General features: G+C 33.3%; 1 protein-coding gene across 4 annotated transcripts in view; it reads left to right on the plus strand.

Moving 5' to 3' along the window:
- Positions 1-26,250, plus strand: part of LOC149137547 (uncharacterized) — a 50,944-nt gene extending 24,694 nt beyond the window's left edge. For 2 of the 4 annotated variants that reach the window (XM_089351012.1, XM_089351027.1), the window contains exons 2-3: positions 23,935-24,335; positions 26,072-26,248. In XM_089351012.1, coding sequence (XP_089207138.1) covers positions 23,952-24,335; positions 26,072-26,233 — 546 coding nt within the window. In that variant the 5' untranslated portion in view covers positions 23,935-23,951 and the 3' untranslated portion in view covers positions 26,234-26,248. Of the gene's footprint in view, positions 1-5,736; positions 5,795-23,934; positions 24,336-26,071 lie in introns of all 4 variants that reach the window. The other 2 variants (XM_089351019.1, XM_089351036.1) reach the window with 2 other exon arrangements.
- The last annotated feature ends 242 nt before the right edge of the window (positions 26,251-26,492 follow it).

Here is a 26,492-nt window from a genome sequence, read left to right on the forward strand (position 1 = left end):
TGTTTTCTACACCACCTGTCTTCGTCTTTTGTTTTTTTTTTTTGTGAACTCTCTCTCTCTCTCTCTCTCTATATATATATATATTCTCCTGTTGTTGATTACAGATGAGGTTTCTGCAATTTCTGTGCTATATATCAGATGTTGAAGTGATTGCAACACAATGTAAGATGAAGTGTTTTGCTCAAGAGCATAATGCACTGTCCAGTCCAGAAATCAAAACTATACTATCTCGTGATAGTGACTGCAAGACCCTAATGCCCTAACCACTTGGCCACTCTCTCTCTCTCTCTCTCTCTCTCTCTCTCTCTCTTTCTATATATATATATATATATATATATATATATATATATATATATGTATATATATGTGTGTGTGTGTGTGTGTGTGTGTGTGTGTGTGTGTGAGCAGGCATGGCTGTGTGGTAAAAAGCCTTCCCCACTACATGGACCTGGATCCATTCACACTGTGTGGCACCTTCAGCAAATGTCTCCGTGAAAGAGGGAGACCCAGAAAGATGTGGGATGAAGTGGTAAGGACTGATTTCCAGATGTTGGGCTTCACGAAGGAAATGACAATGGACTGAGATGTCTAGCAATATGAAGTTCTTGGGAAGACCTGCCCACATCAGCGAAACTGAATTCTAGAAGTGCTGTGTGTCCCACCCACCCTTGAGAAAACTTCTCACACACTATACCACAACAAACCAAACTACGTCTCCACATCTCTTCTCTTCCTCACATTTCCGCTTCATGCACTATGCTTACTTCCCACTCCCCCAATACTGCTCTCTTGGCCCTGTGCCACTGTATCACTGCTATCTGGTAGTCCCCCCCCCCGACTCACACTCCCCACCTCTGCACTCTTTAATCACACTTCCTTTGCAATATCCTGCCACTTATATCATGGCATTCGAACCTCAAAGGTATGCCCTGGCACTTGCTACCATCGATATCTCTCTCTTCCATTCCCCTCCCATTTATATTCTGATCCCCATCTCTTGTGAGTATGCCCAGCATTTTGTCACTATCTCTATCCTTCTGTCTCCCACTCTCTCTCTCTCACCTTCTCTTGCACTTCTCCCAGGGCGGGTAACCAAGTATTTCCTTTGTGGTAGCGCACCGGTTTTTGTCTTCATTCCTGATCTCTCTCTCTCTTTTTCCCTCCGTCTGGGTAACCTTGTACTTCCTCTACAGTAAAACACCTGTTTCTGTCTCTCAGTCTCACTATAACCTTTCATCAGCCAACACAGGATCACCTTCTCTAATGCCCCTTCCCCTCTTGAAATTTTTTTTTAATTTTGTCTTGCAAGTACTTGTTGACCCTGTCAGTGCAGATGCCACTTAAAAGCATCCAGTCCACACTGTCAAGTGGTTGGTGTTCAGAAGAACATCCAGCTGTAAAAATCTTGCCAAATTGACCTTGCCTGTGTCACATTAAAAGCATTAAGTCCACTCTGCTGAGTGGTTTGTGTTAGGAAGGGCACTAAGCTGTAAAAATCCTGACAAAGTAGTTACAGAAGTCTGGTGCAGGCTTCTGCCTGGCTGGCTCTTGTGAAACTATCCCAACCATGCTGGCATGGAAGGCGGACGTTAAACAATGATGATGATGTATATGCACATATGCAGATTGTATGTGTGTGTGTATAGATGTATATGCATGTGCATATATATATATTTTTACTTGTTTCAGTCATTTGAGTGTGGCGATACTGGAGCACCATCTTTTAGTTGAACAAATCAACTCTATGATTTATTTTTTATGCCTGGTACTTACTCTATCGAAATCTTTTGCCAAACCGCTAAGTTACAGGGATGTAAACACACCAACACCAGTTCTTAAGCAGTGATGAGTGACATGACAAGCACAGACACACACACACACACATGTATATAGATATATATATATGTATACGACAGGCTTCTTTCAGTTTCTGTCTACCAAATCCACTCACTTTGGTTGGCTCGAGGCTATAGTAGAAGACACTTGCCCAAGGTGCTACGCAGTGGGACTGAATCCAGAACCATGTGGTTGGGAAGCATGCTTTTTACCACCCAGCCATGGCGATAATATATATGTGTGTGTGTGTGTGTGTGTATACACAGCTATATCTATCTATTTATATATGCAGGCATACATTATATGTGCATTAAACACAATGACACCCATAAATGTGTGTGTGTGCATTTAGTATCTGCATGCAAAACTTTTTTTTAGTTTAGTTTACTTCACAACCATTTGTTTGTTCCAGGTTCATTCCCAGCTTGACTGTCTGTCTGTCACACCTTCTTTCTTTCTGTCTCTCTCTCTTTCCCCCCCTCTCATTGCCTGACTGTCTATAATATAAATTTATCAAGTGAGTGGTGGTGAATTTAGCACATGCTTCTGTTTATTGCATATGTATTTGGGCATTTTGTAAAAACATCACATTGTATGCACATATTGAAACTGAATTGCTACAATGCAAGGACTATGCCTTTATAACATTCAAGTAGATTACCTAACCTTTTATAGTATCTAATACATACATACTCTTGTTGTAATAGTGCTAGCAATGCGATACAATTTATGCACAATCATTTTTTTTAAATTGCTTTTGTTTTGTTCTTGTTATACTTTTCTTTTAATGTGTTTGTAATCTTTAAAAAAATATGTAAAATTTTATTGGCAGGAGGTGTGTGAATCTGGTTATTTATATATATTCTTTGTGACAATGCTGTCATATTTTTTTTGTAGAAAAATATTTATGAGCATATTACATACCGCCAAGCAACAATCTCATCACCCTTCCCTCTAAACAAAGCAATTGAAGGAAATTCTCTGTGATGGCACGACCTGCTAGAAATAGCAGCTAAACAAAAAAAGAAAAGACACATTAGATAATGTAGCCCTAGATAACCTAAAAATATGTGATAGTCATGGATGGAACGTCTTTTTCTTCATAGGTCTGTTAGACTAGGATTGATCTGTGATTAAAGAAAGGGTACAAATAAATTAGGCTTTTGATTATTAATTTACTATATAGTTTTGTGTTCTAATCTTACAGTCTTATGGGGAAGGGGTTATGGCTCTGAGTACCTCATCTGTTACAAGGTCATGAACTTTCCTCTTCACCTCCCCACTACCACTTGTGTAGTATGAGTAAGCTCTTTCCATTTATATTCCCTTAATATATGAGATGGAAGTGAATGAAAGAGAGAGGAGGGAGGGAGGGAGGAAAAAGAGAGAAAGGGAGAGAGTGTGTATGAGTTTTGTGCAAGATTATTCTAGGGGTTGTGGACAACAACAACTGATAATAAACAGTTGCAGACTTGCATAAACCCTCCTCCTCCTCCTCCTGAGTTTATTCATTTATATAGGTGCAGTCTTGGCCATGGGGGTTAAGAAGTGGATATTAAGTTTGATCCTACTCTGAAATGCCTTGAGCATACGCTTTTTATATATAATATATGCGTGCGCACGTGTGTGTGTGTGTGTATGCACATGAATACATACATGCATGCGTGTATGTATGTTTGTTTGTATGTCATTACTCAGTTTTATCTCAAGATTTCTTACCAGTAGAGAAAGAACCAGTTTCTAACCTAGATCCAATGTATGTATGTGTTTTTATCTTTTACTTGTTTCTGTCATTAAATTGCAGCCATACTGGGGCACCGCCTTGAAGAATTTTTAGTTGAATGTATTGATCCCAGTATTTATTTTTTTTAAAGCCTGTTACTTATTCTATCAGTCTCTTTTGTCAAACCGCTAAGTTTTGGGTATGTAAATACACCAGCACCAGTTGTCAAATGGTGGTGGGAGGCACATACACACACACACACACAAAGATGCATATATATATATAAACAATAAATCAAATAGAGAGATTCAATTGACAATTCAATGATTTATTTATATTATAATATTTTATATTATATTATAATGTTGTACACACCCTTTTGAAGGAATTCCTTTCCTTAGTTTGTTTCTTATATATATATATATATATATATATATATATATATATATATATAATAATTAGTCAATGCAATAAATTAAATTTATGCAAAGTGATATCTCTCTTTTACTCTTTTACTTGTTTCAGTCTTTTGACTGTTGCCATGCTGGAGCACCGCCTTTAGTCGAGCAAATCGACCCTAGGACTTATTCTTTGGAAGCCTAGTACTTATTCTATCGGTCTCCTTTGTCGAACCGCTAAGTTACGGGGACATAAACACACCAGCATCGGTTGTCAAGCGATGTTGGTGGGGGAACAAACACAAACACACACACACACACACATATATATATATACATATATACGACGGGCTTCTTTCAGTTTCCGTCTACCAAATCCACTCACAAGGCTTTGGTCGGCCCGAGGCTATAGTAGAGACACTTGCCCAAGATGCCACGCAGTGGGACTGAACCCAGGACCATGTGGTTGGTAAGCAAGCTACTTACCACATAGCCACTCCTATTTATGGGACTGAACTAAGAACCATGTGGTTGGAAAGCAAGCTTCTTGACGCACAGTCACAAGGAAAAATATGTGAACAAATATCAGTGGCACAGTTTTGGTTAGAGTAGATCCTGATTCACCAGGAATTGATCCATGCACTGTGGTCTCAAAGGCATCTCTGAGGCACATGAAATGTGACTTGCAGATTCAGGTGATGAAACTGCAATGGATTGCCATTAACAAGGCATTGCCCTTTTCCCCCATTTCAGCAGTTGAGATCATAGGTCTTCATTTGCTTGTTCTGCTTTGGGGACTTTAATTACTTTTTTTAATTATGTCCCTCTAGATGCACCTAGGTCATTGGGAACAAACTCTCCTCACAAAAGTTTTAGCTGAGATGGTCTTGCTACATAACTGGTCACTTGAGAGTGTGTTGAAATCAGTGTCTGAGTAGAGGCTGTATATTACATGTCACTCAGTGAAAAGTATTGAGCCTTATACATTAAAGAAATGTATAGTATGTGCAACTCAATATATGTATACCATCATTGTCATTGTTTTAACATCCATTTTTCCATGCTTGCATAAGTCTTACAGAATTTGTTGATTTTCAACAAACAATTGCTGTTCTTGCTGCCAATCTTGTTGTTCATGAATAAGCATACTAAAATGTCGATAATATTAGCACAACTTGTTCTCATATAATATATGTAAAGTTGTAGTTTATATATGAAACAATATACTAGAAAGTAGATAATGTCATAAGTAAATACTTCAGAGAAGCTTTGAAAGAGTTCTCAAATATGTGAAGAGATGAAGTTGTGACGCTATGTAAAATATTGAAGTTTGAGACTGGAAGCAAAAATAGAAATTATGTAAGGAAGAAGTCTTCAAATATGTCTGTTTGATCTATTAGTTTACCTGGTGGGTTTTGTTGACATATATTAGAACCTGACAGGTGCTCCTTAATTAACCAGGTGGAGTTGTAGGATACCAGAACTTCAATAAACATTTGTGGAAGTGATTGCATTCTCCAAAATTAGTATTTGAGTAATTCTCTGAGGGTTTTATGTTTTACAGTATGGCAGCTTCCTATATTGTTAATATCTGAGCCTTCTTGTTCTACTGATATATGGTCTGATTATTTCTCTCATAGTAAAGAAATTACAGGGAAGATTAACTCTTTAGTATTCCAATTATTCTGTCAAATGTAATGCTTATTTATTCACAATGTTTTGAATTAATCATGCTTTATCTTGTACCATTGAGATTTCAATATGATTGTTTATTTTTAGAATGACATAGAAGGGTAGGTGTGAGAAGCTGAATCTAACCAGTTTGGACATAAAAAAGGTAGATTATTTTGGCCAAATATGGCCAGTTTAAATACTAAAGGGTTAATAATTAAAAGTAGGAAAGTGAATAATTTACAATAGTGGAATAATAGTAATGTAGTTAGTGAGTGGTTTACAAACATTAGAGATAAACAAAATTCTAGATTTGCATAACTTCATATTATTGACTTCTTCTGTAGACAATCCCTTTAGATATCCAAAGAGGTACTATGAATTCACACATAGTAAGGAAACTTAGCTGTTTGGTAAAGGCTTGAGTGAAGAATATCTGTGATTTCCTCAGATTTACCAACTCTGCTGAAATTTGAACCATTTTCTCATTAATTCCCAACTAGAAGCTTTTTCCTTTAATATATATATATACATACATACATATATATATATATATATATATATATATATATATATATATATAAGCATATTACATATACAGAATGGACTCTCAAAAGAACATGTGCACACTCACTAACACATACAAAAGCAAGCACATATTCTCATACACATTAGCTTCTCCCTTTCTTTAACAGTCTTGTTTAACCGTTACATCTGTTGGTTACAATCAATACATTATTTGAGGTTCTCCAACTCTAATTTACTTGCTGCTTTATGTTTCGTGATGAAGAGCTATTGTTCAAAATATAAAATGAAATTTATTCCTTTCTCATATAATGTTTAATTAATTATTTGTGTACTCCTGTGTTTGTGTTTTTGTTCTTGAGATCTTTAAATTAATCTTCAAATGCAATGTTTACAAAGGCCTGTATCTGTCTGTCTCAGTCTTATTCCCTCACTTTTTCTTGTCTGTATACTTACTTACATGCATGCATTTATATCCACCCATTTATTGTTACCTTATTCTTCCTCATCGTCGTCATCATCATCTTCTCCTTGATTATCATGTTCACATTCCATGCTTGCATGGGTTGGACAAGTCAATACCGTCTGAGTGAGTTCTGCTCTTATAGACTGGCACTTGTACATTTCATTTTGGTTTGGTTCTATAGTTGGATCTCCTTCCTATTTCCAACCACTTTACAAAGTGTACTGTGTGCATTTTATCATTGTACCAGCATTAGAGAGGACAAGATAAGCCCAAGGGGTTTATTTTCTCTGCTTGCTTGCCAATCATTCGACAGAGTGAACCATTTTGTATTGGCACCTGCAAGATGTATACATTTGTCCAAGGCAATATAACCAAAGTAGTGAATAGGTAAGCGAGCAGTAACAGAAGAAAAGCATGAATGGATGGATGAAGGGAGTAAGAGTATGATGATAGTATCAGAGTGATTAGAGCAAAGAAGAGAGGAGGGAGTACCGGGTAATAGCAAGGGTTGAGAGGAAAGTAAGAATCAGTGATATATGATGTATGTTTTTAACTTGACTGCAGCAACCATTTTCAAGTCAACTTACTCTGCAAGGCGCTTCTGAGTGGGTTGTTTAAGCTTGAAACCGTAAGTCAAATGATCATTTTATTTAGTCTATGATCAGTTAGGTATTCCCAGTCATCTAATTTCTCTAGTCTGTTTGAATGTACTTTATTATAGTTATAATAGTACTCTGGAACATGATTTTGACACTCAACTGATACAAAGCTCAGTCTACCAAGGCGATTTAATGCAGCTGGCTTTTAATTTCTTGTAAGCAAATGTCAATTCCTGTGCTTTTACCTCTATGCTAACTCAGCTTCCTTTATTAGAACAACAACAACAACAATTACTACTACTACAACTACTACTACTACTACTACTACTACTACTACTACTACTACTACTACTACTACTACTACTACTACTACTATTTCATTTGAACCTTTGCATAAATTTAACCTATTGCATTGACTAATTTTTATCATATGCAATTTTTTTCTTTTTTGTTTTGATTCTATTCTGTTGACTTTTCATAGTTTGAAGTAAATGTCAGATTTGGTTGGGAATAATTAAAACGTTAACCTATATTTATTTATATCTGAACAGTCGGTCATTGTTAAGAAAATTAATTGCAAAATAAAATAAAGTGATCAATCCAACTGCTGTAATGTGCAAAGTTTTTAATGTTTTTTTAAAAATTTTTTCTTTCACTTTAATTCTATTTCTTTTTTGGTCATACTTTGCTTTCATTGCCCCATGTGCAATTCATAGAAAACCAGAAATGTTTTTCTTTGTATATTCTGCACATTTGATTGGTTTCTCACTTCAAGAGATTGAACCAAAAGATCAGTCTAAAAGGTCAAATATTGACCTATAACTACGTTTTCACTCTCAATACATAAGAGACATATAGTCTTTGTACTAAAAACTAAATGTTTCATGAAAAATGCATGTTTTGGGTTGTAGTGAAATGTGGACTAGTATCAAATATAACTGGCTCATGTTGTTTCTTTACAATCATGATGCTACTTACATCAGTATTTCTTCTTTGATTTTGTTTTCATGGACATGCTGCAGCACATTTTGATACTAATGTTAGTTTTGTTTTAAATTTGCCTTAATTAGTTATTGTTTTATACTCTAGTAATGATATTCTTTTAGCCACACACACACACACACACACACACACCACATATATATATACATATATTCATTCATTCCATCTGCTTGTATTAAAAAATTATATATATATATATATATATATATATATATATATATATATATATATAGTGAGAATTTACAAAAAAAAACCCAAAAGACTAAGACGGGTGTGTAAACAACAGACAGATGTATTAGTTTAACACTTGGGAAGTGAGAAAGTCTTTTACGTTTTGAGCCTATGCTCTTGACAGAAAAGAACACAGAAATAAACAGGGGGAGAAAATAGAAATATATATATATATATATATATATATAATTTTAATACAAGAAGATGGAGTGAACAGGCTTTAATTCAAATCACTATAGTTGTTTCTGTGCATTAGTATCAGCTGGAAATTGCCAAGTGTTTCACATATTATACATATTCTTGCATAAATATGATCCAACAATAACTGTGTACCTGCATGTCTTCAGGTGAATGGGTTTGAGAGCACTGCAGTGGATCATATTAAAGCAATGATGTGTATAATATGTGAAGCACTGAGCAATTACCAACTGATACTAATACACAGAACCAATTGTAGCAATTTGGATTAAAGCCTGTTCATTTCATGTTGTATTATAATTTTTTCATATAAATTCTGTGGATATTAACAAATTTCCACATGTATATCCAGTAAAAGGATAATTCCTGCTGTATGATTAAAAAAGCTAAACTGATACCCATAGAGGAACTTATATGTGTGTGTGTGTGTGTGTGTGTGTGTGTGTGTGTGTGTGTGTGTATTTATATCTTCTTTGGCTGTTGTAGGTTGGCGTTGACTGTTCTTATTCAGTAATCATCTCTGGCAGGCTCGCATGTGGGCTACAAGGCCTGCTCTTGATCTGTAGCAGTGATAGCATCTGATGCAGGTGAAGCTACTCAATGCAATGGAGAAGTGATGACTCTCATGTTCTCTTTCATAGTCTTGGATTTATGAGCTTCAGTAATTGGTGTCATTCATTGTGCCACAGGGCCTTCTCTTCTCGGGTGTCTAGGGAGATGCCAGAGTTCTTCATATGTCTCATCAGCACATCCCTGTATGTATATGTATGTATGTGTGTGTGTGTATGTATATATATATATATCATTTGTAGAAAACATAAATTCAGAGAAGAAGCACTCTCTAAGATGTAGAGCAGTGTACATTTTAATGGGGGAGGCTGAGCGTTTTGGAAATTTGCAAGATGGCAGCACAGCCAGAAACATTTTCGAGGTCAAATCGTACCATATTTATGAGAGACCTGTGGTTTCCGTAAAATGTGTAGAAGTGCGGCACTGGTCAGCTATTTAACAGAAACCATAGGGGTCTCTGTGAAAAACTGGCCAGGGAGTGCAAAGTTTCTGGCAGTGCCACCATTTTGCAAATTCCAAAATGCTTGGCCTCCCCCATTAAAATATATATATATATTTATTGCATTATATTAAAGGTTACATGTGAACTCAAGATAGTTGAAATATTTCTTTCCCTAGTAACATTTCTTAGCTATTATATATAAACATCTCTTAGCTATTATATATGAACATCCCTTAGCTATTATATATGAAGTCTTTTTTTTCATTATGTGATTGGAATGTGGAAATTTGAGTGTAATTAGAATTAGATATGACTTTATTCAAATAAAATTTTCAATATCATAAAAGCAATTTCAATTAATTTATTTCTATAGACTTATAATCATATAGGCATTGATTTTGATAAAATATTGACTGAAACATTTTTAAATTGTAGAATACTTAGGAATAATATACTCAATTTAAAGTTGCAGAAGTTACAGAATTGACAAAAATTTCACAGATTATTCTACAAATTTATGCAAACTAAAGAAAACCTGGAAACAAACTATGTAAAACTGTTGTTATTCAAATTCATTCATTTCTATATTGGTTTTTGCTTTCAGTATCTTTTAATTATCCAACTTTGAAAGAATCTTAATATAATTGACAAAACCAAAAAATTCTTCCCCTAAATTGAAGCTTAAGTTCATACCACATTCTGGTCAATTACACGGAATTTCTTTAGTTGTATATAATTTTAAGAACAGCTGACCATCTTATAATACTTATACCCAATTCATTACTAAAACATTTGGTTTGAGTACATAAAATGATCTTGTTCTCTTATTTTAGTGTGTTGTCCATAGAGTTTATGTATTTATTTTGTATTGTAATTATTGAACAATACTTTTATTAGTTACAGATTTCACTTTGCCAATTATGAGTACACTGCATTTTTTTTTACAGTGAGAATGACAAGGGAGTGTCTTTAATTCTGTGCAGAACAAATAGTTGAAGACATAAATTTCATTTATGAAGTATTGGTTTCTTGGTTTTCTTGCTGAGGTAAATATCCTTCACTGATATATATATATATATATATATATATATATATATATATATATACATATATATCTGTGAAAGATGACAGGCTGTTTCAGTTTTTCACAAATTCCACTCACAAGATATTCTGTTCTACCTCAGGCACAAGGCCCAAAATTTTTGGGGAGGGGACCAGTCGATTAAATCAACCCCATTGCACAACTGGTACTTAATTTATTGACCCCGAAAGGATGAAAGGTAAAGTTAACCTCGGCAGAATTTGAACTCAGAACGTAAAGACAGATAAAATACTGCTGAGAATCTCACCTGGCATGCTAATGTTTCTGCCAGCTCCCTGCCTTTCCACACACAAGATATTAGTCAAATTAAGGTTCTAGTAGAAGGCACTTGTCCAATATGCTATAACAGTGGGATTGAACCTGCAACCATGTGGATATGAAGCAAACTTCTTAACATCTTGGCCATAAGCTTCTTATTGGTATTTATTTTAAGATTAAATTTTGTTATGTTCTAATGATGTAATGAGTTTTAATTATTGGTATCTTATATTCATTTGAAAAGTATGCTAAGGACTACATTGTAAAAATATTGCTACATACTAACAAAGTTTATTTTATAACAAAACAATTAAGATAAAGATGGTTATCCTTTTATCCTTACTCCAAAATATTTTTGTTAGAACATAAAAAAAAAAAGAGATTTAAACAAGTAAAAAGAAAATTCTTTTATTTGGTTATTTCAAGTAATTATTTACAATTATTGCTGATATTATGAACATCCATACTAATTTGAATTAAATTATCAAAGCAACTGTGTAGATTTTTTTTCACAAATAAGTTTTGTTGAAAAAGTAGGAAAAAAAAAACTAATTGGTATCACAGTTGTGTGAAGAGCATGCAATTTTTATATGAATTTATTTGAGGATGTAATTAAACCTAGACATCACAAGACTTTCTCAGTTTTGTTGATTACTGTTTTGATCCGAAACTGCTCGAAAGCTTTGAATTTTCATTAGCATTTGTCAAATTGAAGTAAGCAATAGAAATCTCCTTTCCTAATACTGAAATAAAGTCTTTCTGGTCAAACTAGGCTAGTGACTAATTTGTAACTCAAATAACTTTTATTTATTTTTTTGAATAATAAATAGATAGAATTATAACTATAAGATACTTTTGTGTTTCTAGAGAATTATTTAACTCTTTCGTTACCAACCCGACTGAAACTGGCTCTGGCTCTGAGTACAAATGTCTTGTTTTCATAAGTTTTGAATTAAAATCTTCCATCAAACCTTAGTCACGATTTGTGTTCTAAACACTAGCTGAATGATAACTAAGTTATTTTACTAAATTCTTTGTTATATTTAAAGTAATTGAAAGAAACAGAGAGCATCTCAACAGAAATATGGTAACAAAAGGGTTAAGCACATGAAGTTAATTTGCTTAAAAACACTCAACTATAGAAAAGTACTGAAGTTGAATAAAAATGATAGGAAAATAAAATTATATTATTTTTTAATTCCAGTGTTTTTTTTTATCCTTATGGTATCTGTTTATTTTCATGTCTTAGAGCAGTATTTTTCAACCATTTTTTGCCTCTGGACTCCTTTGATTCCTATTTTCAATGTTCAAAAAAATCCTGTTTATTTTTAATATTAAATGTTAGTAGGAATTGTATAAAACATTATTGAAATATTTTGTATATTGTAGAAGTATAACCAATTAGTTGCACATAATTTTTAACAACAGATTCTTACATGGATCCCCAAGGGTCATATGAACCCCAGTTGAGAGCCACTGTCTTAAAGTATTTTCATATCTTAAAACACTTTTCTTTTATCAAAGTAGGAAAGAGTGTTTTGACTACTATAATTATTGTGGAGTATCAACTTCAAGTTGTTACTGTAGTCGATTAAGAATATGATCTATTAACCTTTAGGATAGTTTTACTTTACTTCTACATCCAATAAATATTTATTCAGTGTCTTGACCTTGTAAAACTCATTGGATTCTGAACTTTTTCAGAACTGGCAAGAGAACTCTACTAGAAACCAGAATGTTATTTTGATTTTTTAACGACAAACACTGAAGTTTTCTTTCTGTTTAGAATTGAAATTTTTCTAAGAGATACTTATTTTTACCTGTTGATTCTATTATGGTATTTTCTTGGTCTCGCTTTTCTTTTCTAGAGAGTTTATTATCTCATGTCTTTGTGTTACATTTTCATCTTTTGTTTTTAATGTATTTATGTAAGTGTTTGTTTGTTTGCATGTAGACTTGTTTATATGCATGCATATGTATTAGACCGTAGACAAAACTCCCCTCTCCTTTCTCCACTGACTTCATTGTTTGACCTCTATCATTGACCCATCCCCCAAGAAGGTTATTAGTTTTGTCACCAGAGGATAGCCATGGATACTGTAGCAGTAGCATCTGTAATGACAGCAGCAGTAGTGGTAGGGGAACAGTCAGTATAGGTGACTGTACTACTGCTTATTGTCACTATGGCTGCTACTGCCTTTGCTCCCCCCCCCCCCCCATAGCTGCTGCTACCCTTGCTCTGAATGTTAAACCAACCAGCAATCTATGAGCTGCAAGCTATTGATTTAGCGTTTCACCTCTTGTACATATATAACTTCAGTCTTGCTCAGCGGTCATCTGGTTTAGTTGCAGTTGCTATTGCTCAAAATCTATCGCCTGCAGCTTTAAAGCCTTATTTTTCAGCAGTCATCAACTGTTGCTTTTTTTTTCTCACTGCTCGTGCCCAAGTTATTCATTGTATCTTACCATTCATCTATATTCTGTTGTCTTGATGTATATACTTGTATATGTTTTTAACATAATATACCTTCCTTGTCCCCTCTGTATGTGTTGGGTTTCCCTTCATCTCTATATATGAATTTTTTACTAGTTAATTGAATGTTGTATTGATCAGATGCATAAGTTCCTTTAAAATAGATGTAGTCCTTGCTAAGAACTAGTAATAATTGAATCACATAGATTACATTTTATTGGGTGTGCTTTTCCAATTTTTAAATGAGGATTTTATTGAATTAAATAATATAAGGCAATTTCATTTAATTCAATAAAATTAATAGCAATAAGGACTGGAGAAGGAGAGAAATCATGTGTGTGTGTATGTATCTATATATATATATATATATATACACTTGTTAAGGAGTTTGCTTGGCAGCCATGGCAACCATGTGGCTTGGGGTTTGATCCCATTGCATGGCGTCTTGGGCCAGTGCGTTCTGCTGCTATAGGTTTCGATTTACCATTACTATGTCAGTGAAATATGGTAGAGAGGTGTGCAGAAGCCTGTTGTCAAGTCTGCAAGTATATATATAGGTATGGTGATGCAAACAGGAAACATAGAACTCAAAATATGAATATATGCATATTTTTATTAATATTTAGCAGAAGCAAAGAAGCAACAGAGTGACTCAAGGGCTGAGAGTTTCGTGCCAATGCATGAAACTCCTGGCCCTTGTGTCACTAGCTTATGCTAAATATTAATACATACATATATATTATATATATTGGTGTATTGTGTTTGTTTGTGAGTTTATATTTATGTTCTAAAAATAGGTGTAGTTGATGTCAGTGTCCCTTTATGTCCTATAACTTAACAATTTGATAAAAAGAAATTGATAAATAAGTATCAAAGTACCACAGGGAAATAAATTCTAGGGCCGATATGATCGATAAGGCAATGCCCTGGCATGACCATTATTTAATGATTGACATTGATAAAAGAATTATAGAATAAAAAATATAACTCACTCACACATGCACACACATATCTGTCTGTCTGTGTGTGTGTGTGTGTGTGTGTGTGTGTGTGTGTGTGTGTGTGTGTGTGTGTGTGTGTGTGTGTGTGTGTATATATATATATATATATATATATATACACACAAAATAAGTCTTATTTATTATACTCCACTTTATTCATTTCTCTCTCTCTCTCACATGTTTCTTGAAGTTACTTTAATTCATCAGATTGGCTAACTGATATTTGTTTTTAACAATGCCCATATTAAGTTGCATGTCTGGCTTTATGAAATGGGTTATGTATTGATTAGACTATTAGCTTAATCTTTCACATTTCTATCTACTTTCCGATCTGTATACTTCACAAATGTTTTCATGTATTTTTTTTTATATACTCACTTGCATTCCTAGTTTCTCTGTTGCCACTCACTTCTACTCACCTTCTACCTTGAGGTGTCACTAGCACACCTTGTCATCACTGTTTATCTTTTTTTGCGGCTACTTCTAATTCATTCTCTTTTCTAAATGTGAGTAATCATGTAGCTTCTCTACAACAAGGATCTGCTCTGTCCCATTCTCTCATACTTTAACCCCTAATCTCCAAGCATAAAACTCCCCCCCCACCACCACTCCTATGGAGTTGTTGTTACGCAAACTGCAAGGTTACCTCACTAGTGCCCTTGGCATTAGAAAAGTACCCAGTATACACTGTAAAGTGGTTAGCATTAGGAAAGGCATCTAGCCATTGAAGCCATGCCAAACAGACACTGGAGCATGATGTTGTTCTTCAACCCAGTAGATCCTTTCAAACTATCCAACCCATGCCTACATAGAATTTGGACATGAATTGATGATGATGATTCATATGACCCCAAAGATATATATCCCTCTTTGTTCCATTCAGTATATCAGTTTCTTCTTGTCACCCCAAAATGTCTTATTCTCTTCTAGATTTGTGTTAACTACTTCACCTAATTCTTCTTCTTCAGAATTGCCTCCTGCTGAAAGTCCCTTTCTGCTCATATTTTTTATCTATCCACTAAATGGTAATAATTCAAATTGAACATTTAACTACAAAAATGTTTTACCTCTTGTATCTATATTGGAAACTCTAAATTAATAAATATAAATAACAGTTTTTATAGGTAACCTCAAGAGAGAGAGGGAGAGGAATCATTGTTATTCTTTAGCAGCAGGTCACTTCTGATCAAGCAGATTTATGATCAAAGGCTTCTAGCTATGGCCATTCTGACTTCATGCAAATATAATATGCCTTCGACAACATTATCCAACTGCAGCAAATAATCAGAATTATTGACCACTGGACAAAATACTTGCAGTATATAGTTACAACATTTTATGTTTAAAACTTTCCAGGGTTCGCCTTTTATCTTTCTCTGGTCAAACATTGATTTAATACTCCTATAAAGCTTCCTTGATGTGAATGGAGTTATATTAGATGAATGTGCCTTTTTTAAGACTCTAGGGTAAAATTTCAGGGAGATGTAACAGCACAGTCAATCACAGGTTGATTAATTGCTTATTGCTTTCATGTTCAATATGCAGCATCCTAACAAATCATTGCATGTGATTAATCCATAAAAAGAATACTGAACTATTGACAGGTAGTATCTTTAAGTTTTGTATGCTATAGTGAAAATAACAACATAAAAAAATGAGATAAAATTTGCTTGAGGAGTGTCATGCTACGTCCCATAAAAAAGTTCAGATGAGATTTGCATTTTACCATCATCTCCAGCACCAGCTTTTATTTATAAAGTCGGATTTGCCAGAGAACACTTTCATGATCTTAGATTCTCTTAAGAAGTTTAAAAAGGAAATCAAAGATAATTTGGATGACTGCTCATATGAGTTTGAAAACTTGTGGACCTAAATTAATGGAAAAGGATCAAACTTTATGTAGATCCTCCTTCAGAGGACAGCTATTTCTTGAATGAATGGCAGCTTTGACATAGTGTTGTATGTAGGAGTACTGGATAGATTGACAAAACAAATAGTTCTAAGTTGGGCCTGCTACAGAAACCACCAGCAGTAAAGGTTTTCCAAACTATTTGAACAATGAAAGAAATGAAAGAGCTTCAGTCATTTCTATTATTCATTTGCAGACCACTTTCTGGTGTTTGTTAGTTAGTCTCACTTTCATATTATTCTGGTAACTCTCTGCCTCTCTTTTATTGTTATATTTCTAATACAGGGAGATACTGAAAAGTTCCTGACTCTGGATAAAAGGAGGATCAGGAGGATCAGTTCATTATGATTTTATTCAGCATATTCCCCTCTTAGATTCATACACTTATTGCAGCAGTTATTCAGTTTTTCTAAACTCTATAAAAAAAACCTGGAAGGTTGGGCCTCCAATCAGGCCTTTTGTGATATCCTTAAAGTCAGGGACTTTTCATTTATATTTATTATTTTTATCTCATGGAATATATGATTAGCTTAAAAATTATTATCTTAGTGGCTTACTATTCTGTTCGTTTACAGATCATGGAGTCGTGTTCTGAAGAAAGCATACAGGGTAAATAGTCAAGGATTAAGATAGTCTGTGTTGATCTTCAGCATAGTTCTGATGTTTCGTTGAACATATGTTGTATTTTCTTAGTCAAATCCCTTCAATAAAAGCAAAAAAATATTGTTAATTATCTGAACATTATTTACATCATTACTAGTGACTGTCTTATCTTGAGAATTTATGCAACATGAATATATTTAAAGATATGAATAATTTAGGTAGTAACACAAATTAGTTGTTATACTTAGTGTTATTATCTGTATGTGACACTTTTGTCACAGAAAGTGCCTGGGAAGAAATGGAAAGAGAGAGAGAGAGAGAGAGAGAGAGAGAGAGAGAGAGAGAGAGTGCTCATCTGTGCATGGGAAAGTAATAGAGAAATAAGAATAAATGAGGAAGAAGAGCAACAAAAATTATTTGCCACAAGTAGTGGACTTGAAAGATATTGTAAACATGGATATTAGGAAGGACAGCTTATTTCTAATATAAATACTAGATAAAGTGGAAAAAATTTAACAAATATAAATTATAGTGTCTAGCAAATTCAGCAAATATCAGTAGGGTAGATACATACGTTCTATCATTATTGCATATCAAAATAAAGCTGAATATTTGTTTTACAAATATTCATAGGGTTGTGACCACAGCTTTTTTATTAAGTGACTATATAATATATGTGTATATGTGTGTGTGTGTGTGAGTGAGTGTGTATGTGTGTATATATATATATACATATATATATATATATATATATATATATATATATATATATATAAAAGTATGTACACACCCACTTCAATGATTGTCTGCCTTTTCTATGCCAACACATAGGAAATATTTGGTTAATTTTTGCATGCACTACAAAAATAATATTACATTTGAAGATGAAGTAGTCAATATTGTAATAACTAATTTATTTATGCATTTTTATTTAATTGAACCACAATTGCTACTAATGAATAATAAAGTTCTTGGTGTGCTTAATAGAAGAAAGTTTCTTTTAAAATGAAGTCAATAATTTTATTTTGAAAAGCAATTTAATAAAGTATATTCCTAACTTCTTTGTTGCACCCTTTGAAATGCTCAAGGTGAGATCCCTTGATATGCATCTATATTTGTTTTGGTTTGTTTGAAGCATTCAAAAATTTGGGAATTAGCCATTTAAATAAGCTTGAATGCAAATCAAACACTATATAATAGATAATAATTTATCAGGTAAAATAACTCTTAGAGATGGGCGAAAAAAGACAATTATTTTCTGCTGGTAATGGAAAGGGTAAAAAGAAACAAAGTATATTGATTATGAAACAAAATATTTCAACTTAAAGAAAGAAAATCCATTTCGGTGCTTACATGTGATTTTGATTTATCCCAGTCAAAAATCTCTCTGCTAAATGAAAACATAAGTGTTGTATCAGTGGTGCAGTGAAAGCTTTTGTATCCATTAAATTTATAATCATCACAAAAATATAGAAAAGAAGGGCTATAATTGAGTAAATGAAAAAAATTTTCATCATAAGGATTGAGGACAAAATTAAAATAAGAAGAATATTGCTCATCCTTTTAGCAAGCAGAATTTGTTTCAGACATTGAAATACTGCACCAATGATACCAATATCAGATTTTTGTAGCAAGTCAGGGATGGTTTAAACATTTTAAAACTGTATCATAATTTCTATAAGGCAAAGATAAGTGGAAAAGATAACAAGTGTTAATAAAAAATGGTGCAGATGCATTTAAAGAAACATTGCATAATATTATTGTTAGTTAGAGATATTTGTCAGAACAAATATTTAATGTTGATAAAAGTGGCGCATATTGGAAGTGCACACTTCAATATTCCTTTATTCATCAAGAGCTGAAAGCTTTGCCAGGTTTCATGGCATTTAATGATTGAGTGATTCTTCTTGAGGAAAATGTGGTTGGGTTTAAAACTGATGTAACTTTTTGTTTATCACTGAAAAACTCAAGTGCTTTCAAGAATGTTGGCAAGTAAAAATGGATGACTAAACAAGTTCTTTGAAGATAGGTCGATGGAAATTTTTATTCATCAGGTAAAGGAATATTGTAATTGGGAGAAAACTTCATTAAATTTTTATTATTTATTTTAAACAATATGAGACATATCTCTAGACAATTTGAATCTTAATATAAAAGTTGTGTAACTATTTCCAGACATGATATCTCTAATCTAGCCCATGAATCAAAGGCCTATATATGTATTCAAAGCAGATTACGGAGCATATAATTTTTTTTTTTATTTTGTAAAATATATTTTAGAAAACAGACTGTTCAATGAATTTTCTCAATAAACAGATGTCAATTTTGTAAAGTATAATTCAGCTGTAGAAAAAGTCCTCTCTGACTCTACACTTTTAAATCTAAAGAAAAGTAAGGCATTATGTGGTGATCTAAGTTACTTCAAAACACTTCAATTCTTTTTTGGCACCAAAAAAAGTAGAAGGTTCATTTACAATCAGATAATATCTAATGTCTCTGTTTTGTTCAAATTTTCTGCAAACAGCTGATCATCACTTTGAGCTTGTTCTTCTTCAATTTTTAATCTTGTTACACCTCTATGGCAAACAAAAGCTGATTCACTAATACTTTGAATGTCATGCTCAACTAATTCTTCAGAAAAAATGTCTTTGAAAAATTCTGTCTGCTTTTTTCTTTTTAGAAAGAAATAAAACCAGTTCAACATGTTGATTTGTCAAAATTTTGGGGATATGAAGATATTTTAGCTACCTTAGAAATTCCATTTGTCTTCTTGAAGAACTATAATTACCTAAGCTTTCTTTTAAGTAACATTACTAAAGTAGTTTCCTTTGTGAAAGTTTCTTAAAATAAACTTGAAAGAGACTTCAGTGGTCAATGCTGATCATCATCATCATCATCATCATCATCATTTAACATCCATTTTGCATGCTGGTATTGTTGGATGGTTTGACAGGAACTGGTCAGCTGAAAAGTTGCCCGGGCTCTATGTCTGCTTTGGCATCGTTTCTATAGCTGGATGTCCTTCCTAATGCCAACCACTTTACAGAGTGTACTGGGTGCTTTTATGCAGCACCAGCTCAGGTGTTTTTATGTGGCACCAGCACCCATAGCCCACAAGATTAGGAACAACCAGCTGAAGAGGGATGCAGGGGATATGCCTGTATGCAAGGATGACCACATATTTACTTAAATTGATGTGTCTTCTCAAGCACCATACTTTTTAACTAATAGCCTCTGTGAATTGAATTACTCTTAATGCTTTAGAGATACATCGTTTGAGTGTTAAAAGTCTTTCTATAGTACTCAAAAGGCTGTGCCATTTTGTTTTCTAGTCAAGGACGAGCTTCACTTCTTTAATGTTAAATCAGTCTTTAACAAAATAAACATGAATAAGTTTACTTGAGGCAAGGGAGTTAAAACTAAAACCATTAAGGGCAACAAATTTTGCAATTTCTTCTTCAATAGATTTTGAAACAAGAAATTAAGTTTAAGATTTTTGTCTTTTCGCATCATTCTCATTCATAAAATCAATGGCACTAATTTTATGTACTAACAGCTCAGTAATTCAATCACCACAACACTTCACTGATTAATCAGCTTCCTCTTCAGTGTCATCTTTTCTTTTTAAAATAGTTTCAAATGTTTGACTTTTGTGACATTGTATAAATAGATGATATGTTTAGTATGCAATATGCAATCCAAGAAGAAATTATTGAAATATCATTCTAATTGAATATTACATCTAATATAATACTGACAGAAAAATCAAACTGGAAATATAAAACATTAAAAAATTGAATGTTAGAAGCAATTCACTTGTTATATTTAGTTTATAATGCATTATATTAAAATATTTTTGTGATTATAAAATATGTTTTAATTAAAAAATTAACATTATGCTTCACCCACTGTAACTAAGGATAAATAACTTTAGTGATCTCAGGCGACATCTAAGAATTAAGCATGTTGCTTGAACAGATATTGAAGTTTGAAACCCGTTGTTGTCGGTTGGAAGTGTTTTCAGGAAACCTAATATTATTGGAAAAAGATACTCTCATCCAGAATTCTCACTGTTTATGTTGCTTCTGTTCATACAGGGTAACATGACTATTAGAGTGTGTAGAAGAGAGGGTAATTACAGAGAATAGAATAGGCGGGGGGCAGAGAAGGAAGGCACACTAGACGAGAGGAAAGAAATGGGAATGATATTGCAAGCAGAGGAATGAGAAATAGTAAAAGGAGGGTGTTTGCAGGTAAAGGAGTGAGAGAGCAATTGGTGAATACCTATAGGAATGGTCAGTGTAAGAGAGTGTGATGGAGGTCCTCCACATTCAAGACACAAACCTCACAGCCATGCAGCTTTGTATTCAAGCATTACACAATGTCCTTTACTTTTGAGGGAGAAACTTCCTTTGTTGCCAGCAAATGTAATGGCTTCCTGAGCTTTCTACAACCATTCTTATACTGGCTATTACACTTTTGAACCCACCCCCATTGCTAGTTAGGTCACCTTAATAGCAAACGCTTTCAACTACTGTTTGGTAGCTGTTCAGGCATTTGAAAGAATCTATTTCCTGAGTGCTGCTTGTGCTTTTTGTCCTAAAGCACCTGCTGCATATGAAATCTACCTTCTCTGTTAGCCTACCTATGTGTTTGCAATGAGCATGTTGGAATATTAAATTACTGTTGTGTTAATAGTGTTTCAATGAAACACAACACTATTAATACACCAGTAATTTAATATTAGCTGACAAGAAAGTGTTAAATATGCAAATTAGTCTAGCCAGTTTACTTCAGCCACTATTATCAATTGGTTTATAAACAGTGGATTTATGGATAGTTAAGGAAAGTGCTCAGCTGTTCTTTCTTTTTCTATCCATGAACATATTGTGTATGTAGACCTAATGCATATTTTTTTTTTGTAATATGCAGTGTGCACTAAAAATCTGCAGATATGTTCTACGTACATTATATGAATTTATAAAGTTTCAAGAGAATGTGAAATAATTCTTTTTCGGAATATTGACTCTTAAGGTACATCTTCTAAAGCTATTAATAATAGCATGTAAATATTGGGATCTTTTTTAAAACGGGGGCCACATTTTTCATGAACGAAACACTTTGAAACTTGGAACACTGGTAGAATGTGTCGTATAAAACATCTTTTTCTCTTAGTCTTCTTAAAAAAAAAAAGAAATCCATCAGTTATTCCATGTTAAAGTTGTCATATTTCTGTAATTTCAACCAATCACTGACGTCCATTCAGCCGATATACATTAAGCGCCGACTACATAAACAAACGATTCTGAAACAATTAACCCTAACCCTAACCCTAACCCTAGGGTTAGGGTTAGGGTTAAAGCAAATTTAAAATGAAAAAAGCAAATAAAACGAAGGTATGGAGATTAAATACACTTTACATCGCTTAATCAGCCAAAGGAGTAAATGTAAACAACTGAATACTTGTCAGTGATTGGTTGAAATTATCGAAATAAGACAATATTTTACATGAAATAAATTCGAATACAAAAATATTTTTCTGTTCTATAACACAAAATAGATAAGTATACGAAGTTTGAAAGTCTTTCCGTACCAAAAACACTACGTAAAACATTAATGAAAAATGTGGCCCCCGTTTTAAAATAGATCCAAATATTGGGTTGAAAAACTCCTGATAGAAAAAGTTGAAGAAAGTCTTGAACCCAAAGGGTTTTTTTTTTAAACACAATATTTACATGCTATTATTAATAACTTTGGGTGATGTGCCTTAAGAGCTAATATTCTGAAAAAAGATACTCACATACACACACACACACACACATACACACACACACACACACACACACACACACACACACTTATATATAAACATTCCTATATGTATTTGAATATATACACATTTATAAAAATGTGTGTATGTATACTCATCTATCAGCATAGGTGAGACTTAAAGTCCTAGTCAACTTGTTTTCACTGTGAAAATGTGTGTGCGCATGTGTTTATATAATCAGTATGAGGTTAGTTATAACCCAGCAATAAGTCAATAAATTTCTCTCATTGACACTTTTTGTTGACCGACTTACAGAGGTCTGTTGATCACCACTCCTATTTCAGTCACCCTTTTTCAGTGTGAATTGCTCTAGGAAGGGAAGTTAGCTTTTACAGTTCTATCATAGATTTATAAATTTAAAACGTGTATATGCACATTTGCACATACATAAAGACCTACACTCAGACAAACATAAATCTATACCTAATAGAGACTTCTATAGGATTGCTTGACTTGCTCAAATAACAACTTACACTTCTTCACATCATACTCTTTCATCTTAGCAAAGAAGGTTAATGTGCTCCTAGATATAAAAAAAACCCAACAAAATGGTCATTGTTGGAGCACTTTTGATCTCAGGTTTCCTTAATTGGGACTGTTGATATTGCAAAACAGCAGTAACAATATCATATCTATAGTGCATATGCACATAGAGACACAATGTATGTACTTCATATTATTACATACATATGGAGATACAGATATAAGCATGTGTTTGTATAAGTATATGGTAGACATGCATCTTTATATACTTATTTATATATGTATGTATGTAAACCAGATATTTTATGTATTCATACAAATACATATATACCCGGAAGAGGTTTTTAGGTAGTTTGGTATCTTTGTTATTCTTCTGCAATAGATTAGTAATTTTTTCTTCTTTTTAGTTAAGTGATTCTGTGAAGCTTTGCTAGTGTCAGGTTACAGAGTTGGTTCTTTATTAACACTAAAAATACTCAGTTTATGTTGCACTAAAAACAATCAATTTAAATAATTCTAAAATTAATATGATGTATTATTAGTTTTAATACTGTTAACAGATAATGTGATAATGATCTTATGTTCATTGGTTGTTTTACTTGTTTGCATTTCAGGTGGTTAATAGCAACTGATGTCCTCAGTGGAGGAGGCCAAGCAGCAGTCACAAATCAAGACTGCCCAAACTACACCCACTAATCGACCTTCAGATGCAACCAGTGCTGCCAGCAGCTGTGTAGTTGATGACAACTCTGACCTAGTGCCACAGCAGCAGCAGCGGCAGAAGCGGCAGAAAGCAAAAGCTTCTGCTGATGGTGACAACAGGAAAGCAGAAACTATTGTTGCCATGGAAGCAGGCAGCAACCTTACTGAAAATGTCATTCATGTGATTAGCCCTACTGCTGTGGTCGCTGCATCTGTTGACTCTTCAACCAATAGTGCTGTCACAGTTACACCCAGCGTTCACACCATCACTATATCTGGTAACAATTTGTCAATTCCATTCAGTTCTTCATTGGTAAGATATTTTCGTGTTTTTTTCCCCCTTCTTTCATTTCATTGTTATTTTTATCGCTTTAAAAATGGGAAAAGAATATTTCAATTCATTCAACTCATCCTCTGCAACTTTTCCCCCTAGGATATATGTTTTGTGACACACATTTGTTACACTCCTCTGCCTTTGTTACACTCCTTTGCCTTTGTTACACATATGTATTTCACTCCTTTTCTTTCTTTTTTTTCTACACATGTTTGTCAGGAATTACTAATCACTAGCTTATACATCCAAGCTGGATTCATTCGGAATATTGTTGATGCTTTAAACAAACATTGTTATCAGTGTTGTTTATTTTAGTGTTTCTCCTAATTCCATGTGTGACATTAATGGCTACATTTATAGCATTAAAACAAATTGACTTTACCCAGCAGTTTTAACTCTGATTTTTGCTCACACATACAAATACTCTAAACACACACGCATACATGCAACATGCATGCACACACATACACACACACACACTGACTGGGTCAGGGAGGGAGGTTGGGGAGGTAAGGTCGGGTGAAACATCAACATACATTTCACTTATGCAAATGTTGCCTGAAGTTTATTGATTACTATATACCCATTGCTATGAAGAACAAATATGCAAGCCTTCGTTTAATGAGTTGAATATAGTTGTTGTAGGGATGTTAAACAAGCTCCATGGGTATTTGTTTATTTTTTTCATTTAGTCACTCTCTCTTTCTCTTTCATCTCACTCCTACTCTCTCTCTCATACAACTCTTTCCAATGGAAGGATTTTTCCATTATTTTGGAAGTCTTCATTGGCACTTTCATTCTCAGTTCTGCAATAATCAACAGCTGTTAATTTTGGCATATTTTAAATGCTTTTTCTCATTGTATTTCACTTAATTATTCTTTAAAAAGACAAGAAAAACTTAACTGTGTCTGTGATTCCTTTTATTTAATCATTTAGAATAGAAGAGCTCTGTTTTTTTTTTTTTTTAAAGAAAAAACTTTTGCCTTAGTGTTAGTAGATATTAACAACACAACGTCTGTAAGGTTAATAGTCTCAATTTGGCGACATTGTACTATTATAGGAAAGTTTGGCAATTAGTAACTGAATATTTGCAAATAATCTTAAGATAATTAATAGTAAGCCGATTGAGAAAATTAATAATACAACTTGATGGTAATTGTTAATTTGCCACATAGCTTAATTATTTCATTAATTTACTTTTTGTTTACTTTTAACCTCAGCAAAATATTGCAATTATTTTTTTTCACATTAAAAAGTATAAGAGTATTTAAAAAATAACTATAATGATAGATGTTAGCATGAGACTTAGCTGTATATATACTTACATACATACATGCATACATATGTATGTATACAAAAGATTAACTTGACTATATAAATAGAATATTTTGTAATTGTTATTTTATACTTTTTTTTAATATTCTGTTTTATTTAGCAACATATTTTTACTGGAAGAAAAGAAAAAATAAAACATAAAAAATATAAAAGATCAAATTATTGTTTTTTCTTGATAATTTGATTTTTTTTATATAATTTTTTTTTTGTTTTGTTTTGTCCTGTAAAAAATATGTTGTTAAATAAAAACAGAATTTTACTAATTATTCATTAAAATAATGTTTATAAGTTTACCATTTAAAAATTTCTAAAGCATGCTTTTGCAAAAGCATCATGGAAATATTGGGATCAATTTAACCATGTCTGTTACTTATTGCAGGCCTCCTCCACCCCCAATGGTACCCATATGGTTATGTCTCAAGAAATAGCTGCAAAATTGAAGGATAGCACACTTCCTGCTGGCCAGATTGTACAGGTGCCTGCAGCTGCTGTGACTGGTGTAGATTGGGCTAACAAGCTTAAGGTGGGTTATTTCACTTAAGAATCCTCTTCATCCACCTTTTGGTTTCTAGGAAAGCAATGTCACTTACTATGTTTAAATTTTACACAGGATATTACTAAGTCATGTATATGCAAACTTGTGCCACGTGATTGGCCATAATATTCATTAGACCATGAATCAAGGCTTTAACAATTTACAGATTTTTACCTAAAGGATGGGGGAAATTTATCCACATGTTTATTTTCTAGATATTTATACTAGATGGCTGTTGTAATATGAAGCTACTCTAGGTAACCAA

The sequence above is a fragment of the Octopus bimaculoides genome, chromosome 1, assembly GCF_046866305.1.
Source record: "Octopus bimaculoides isolate indiv1 chromosome 1, ASM4686630v1, whole genome shotgun sequence".
Taxonomy (NCBI): domain Eukaryota; kingdom Metazoa; phylum Mollusca; class Cephalopoda; order Octopoda; family Octopodidae; genus Octopus; species Octopus bimaculoides.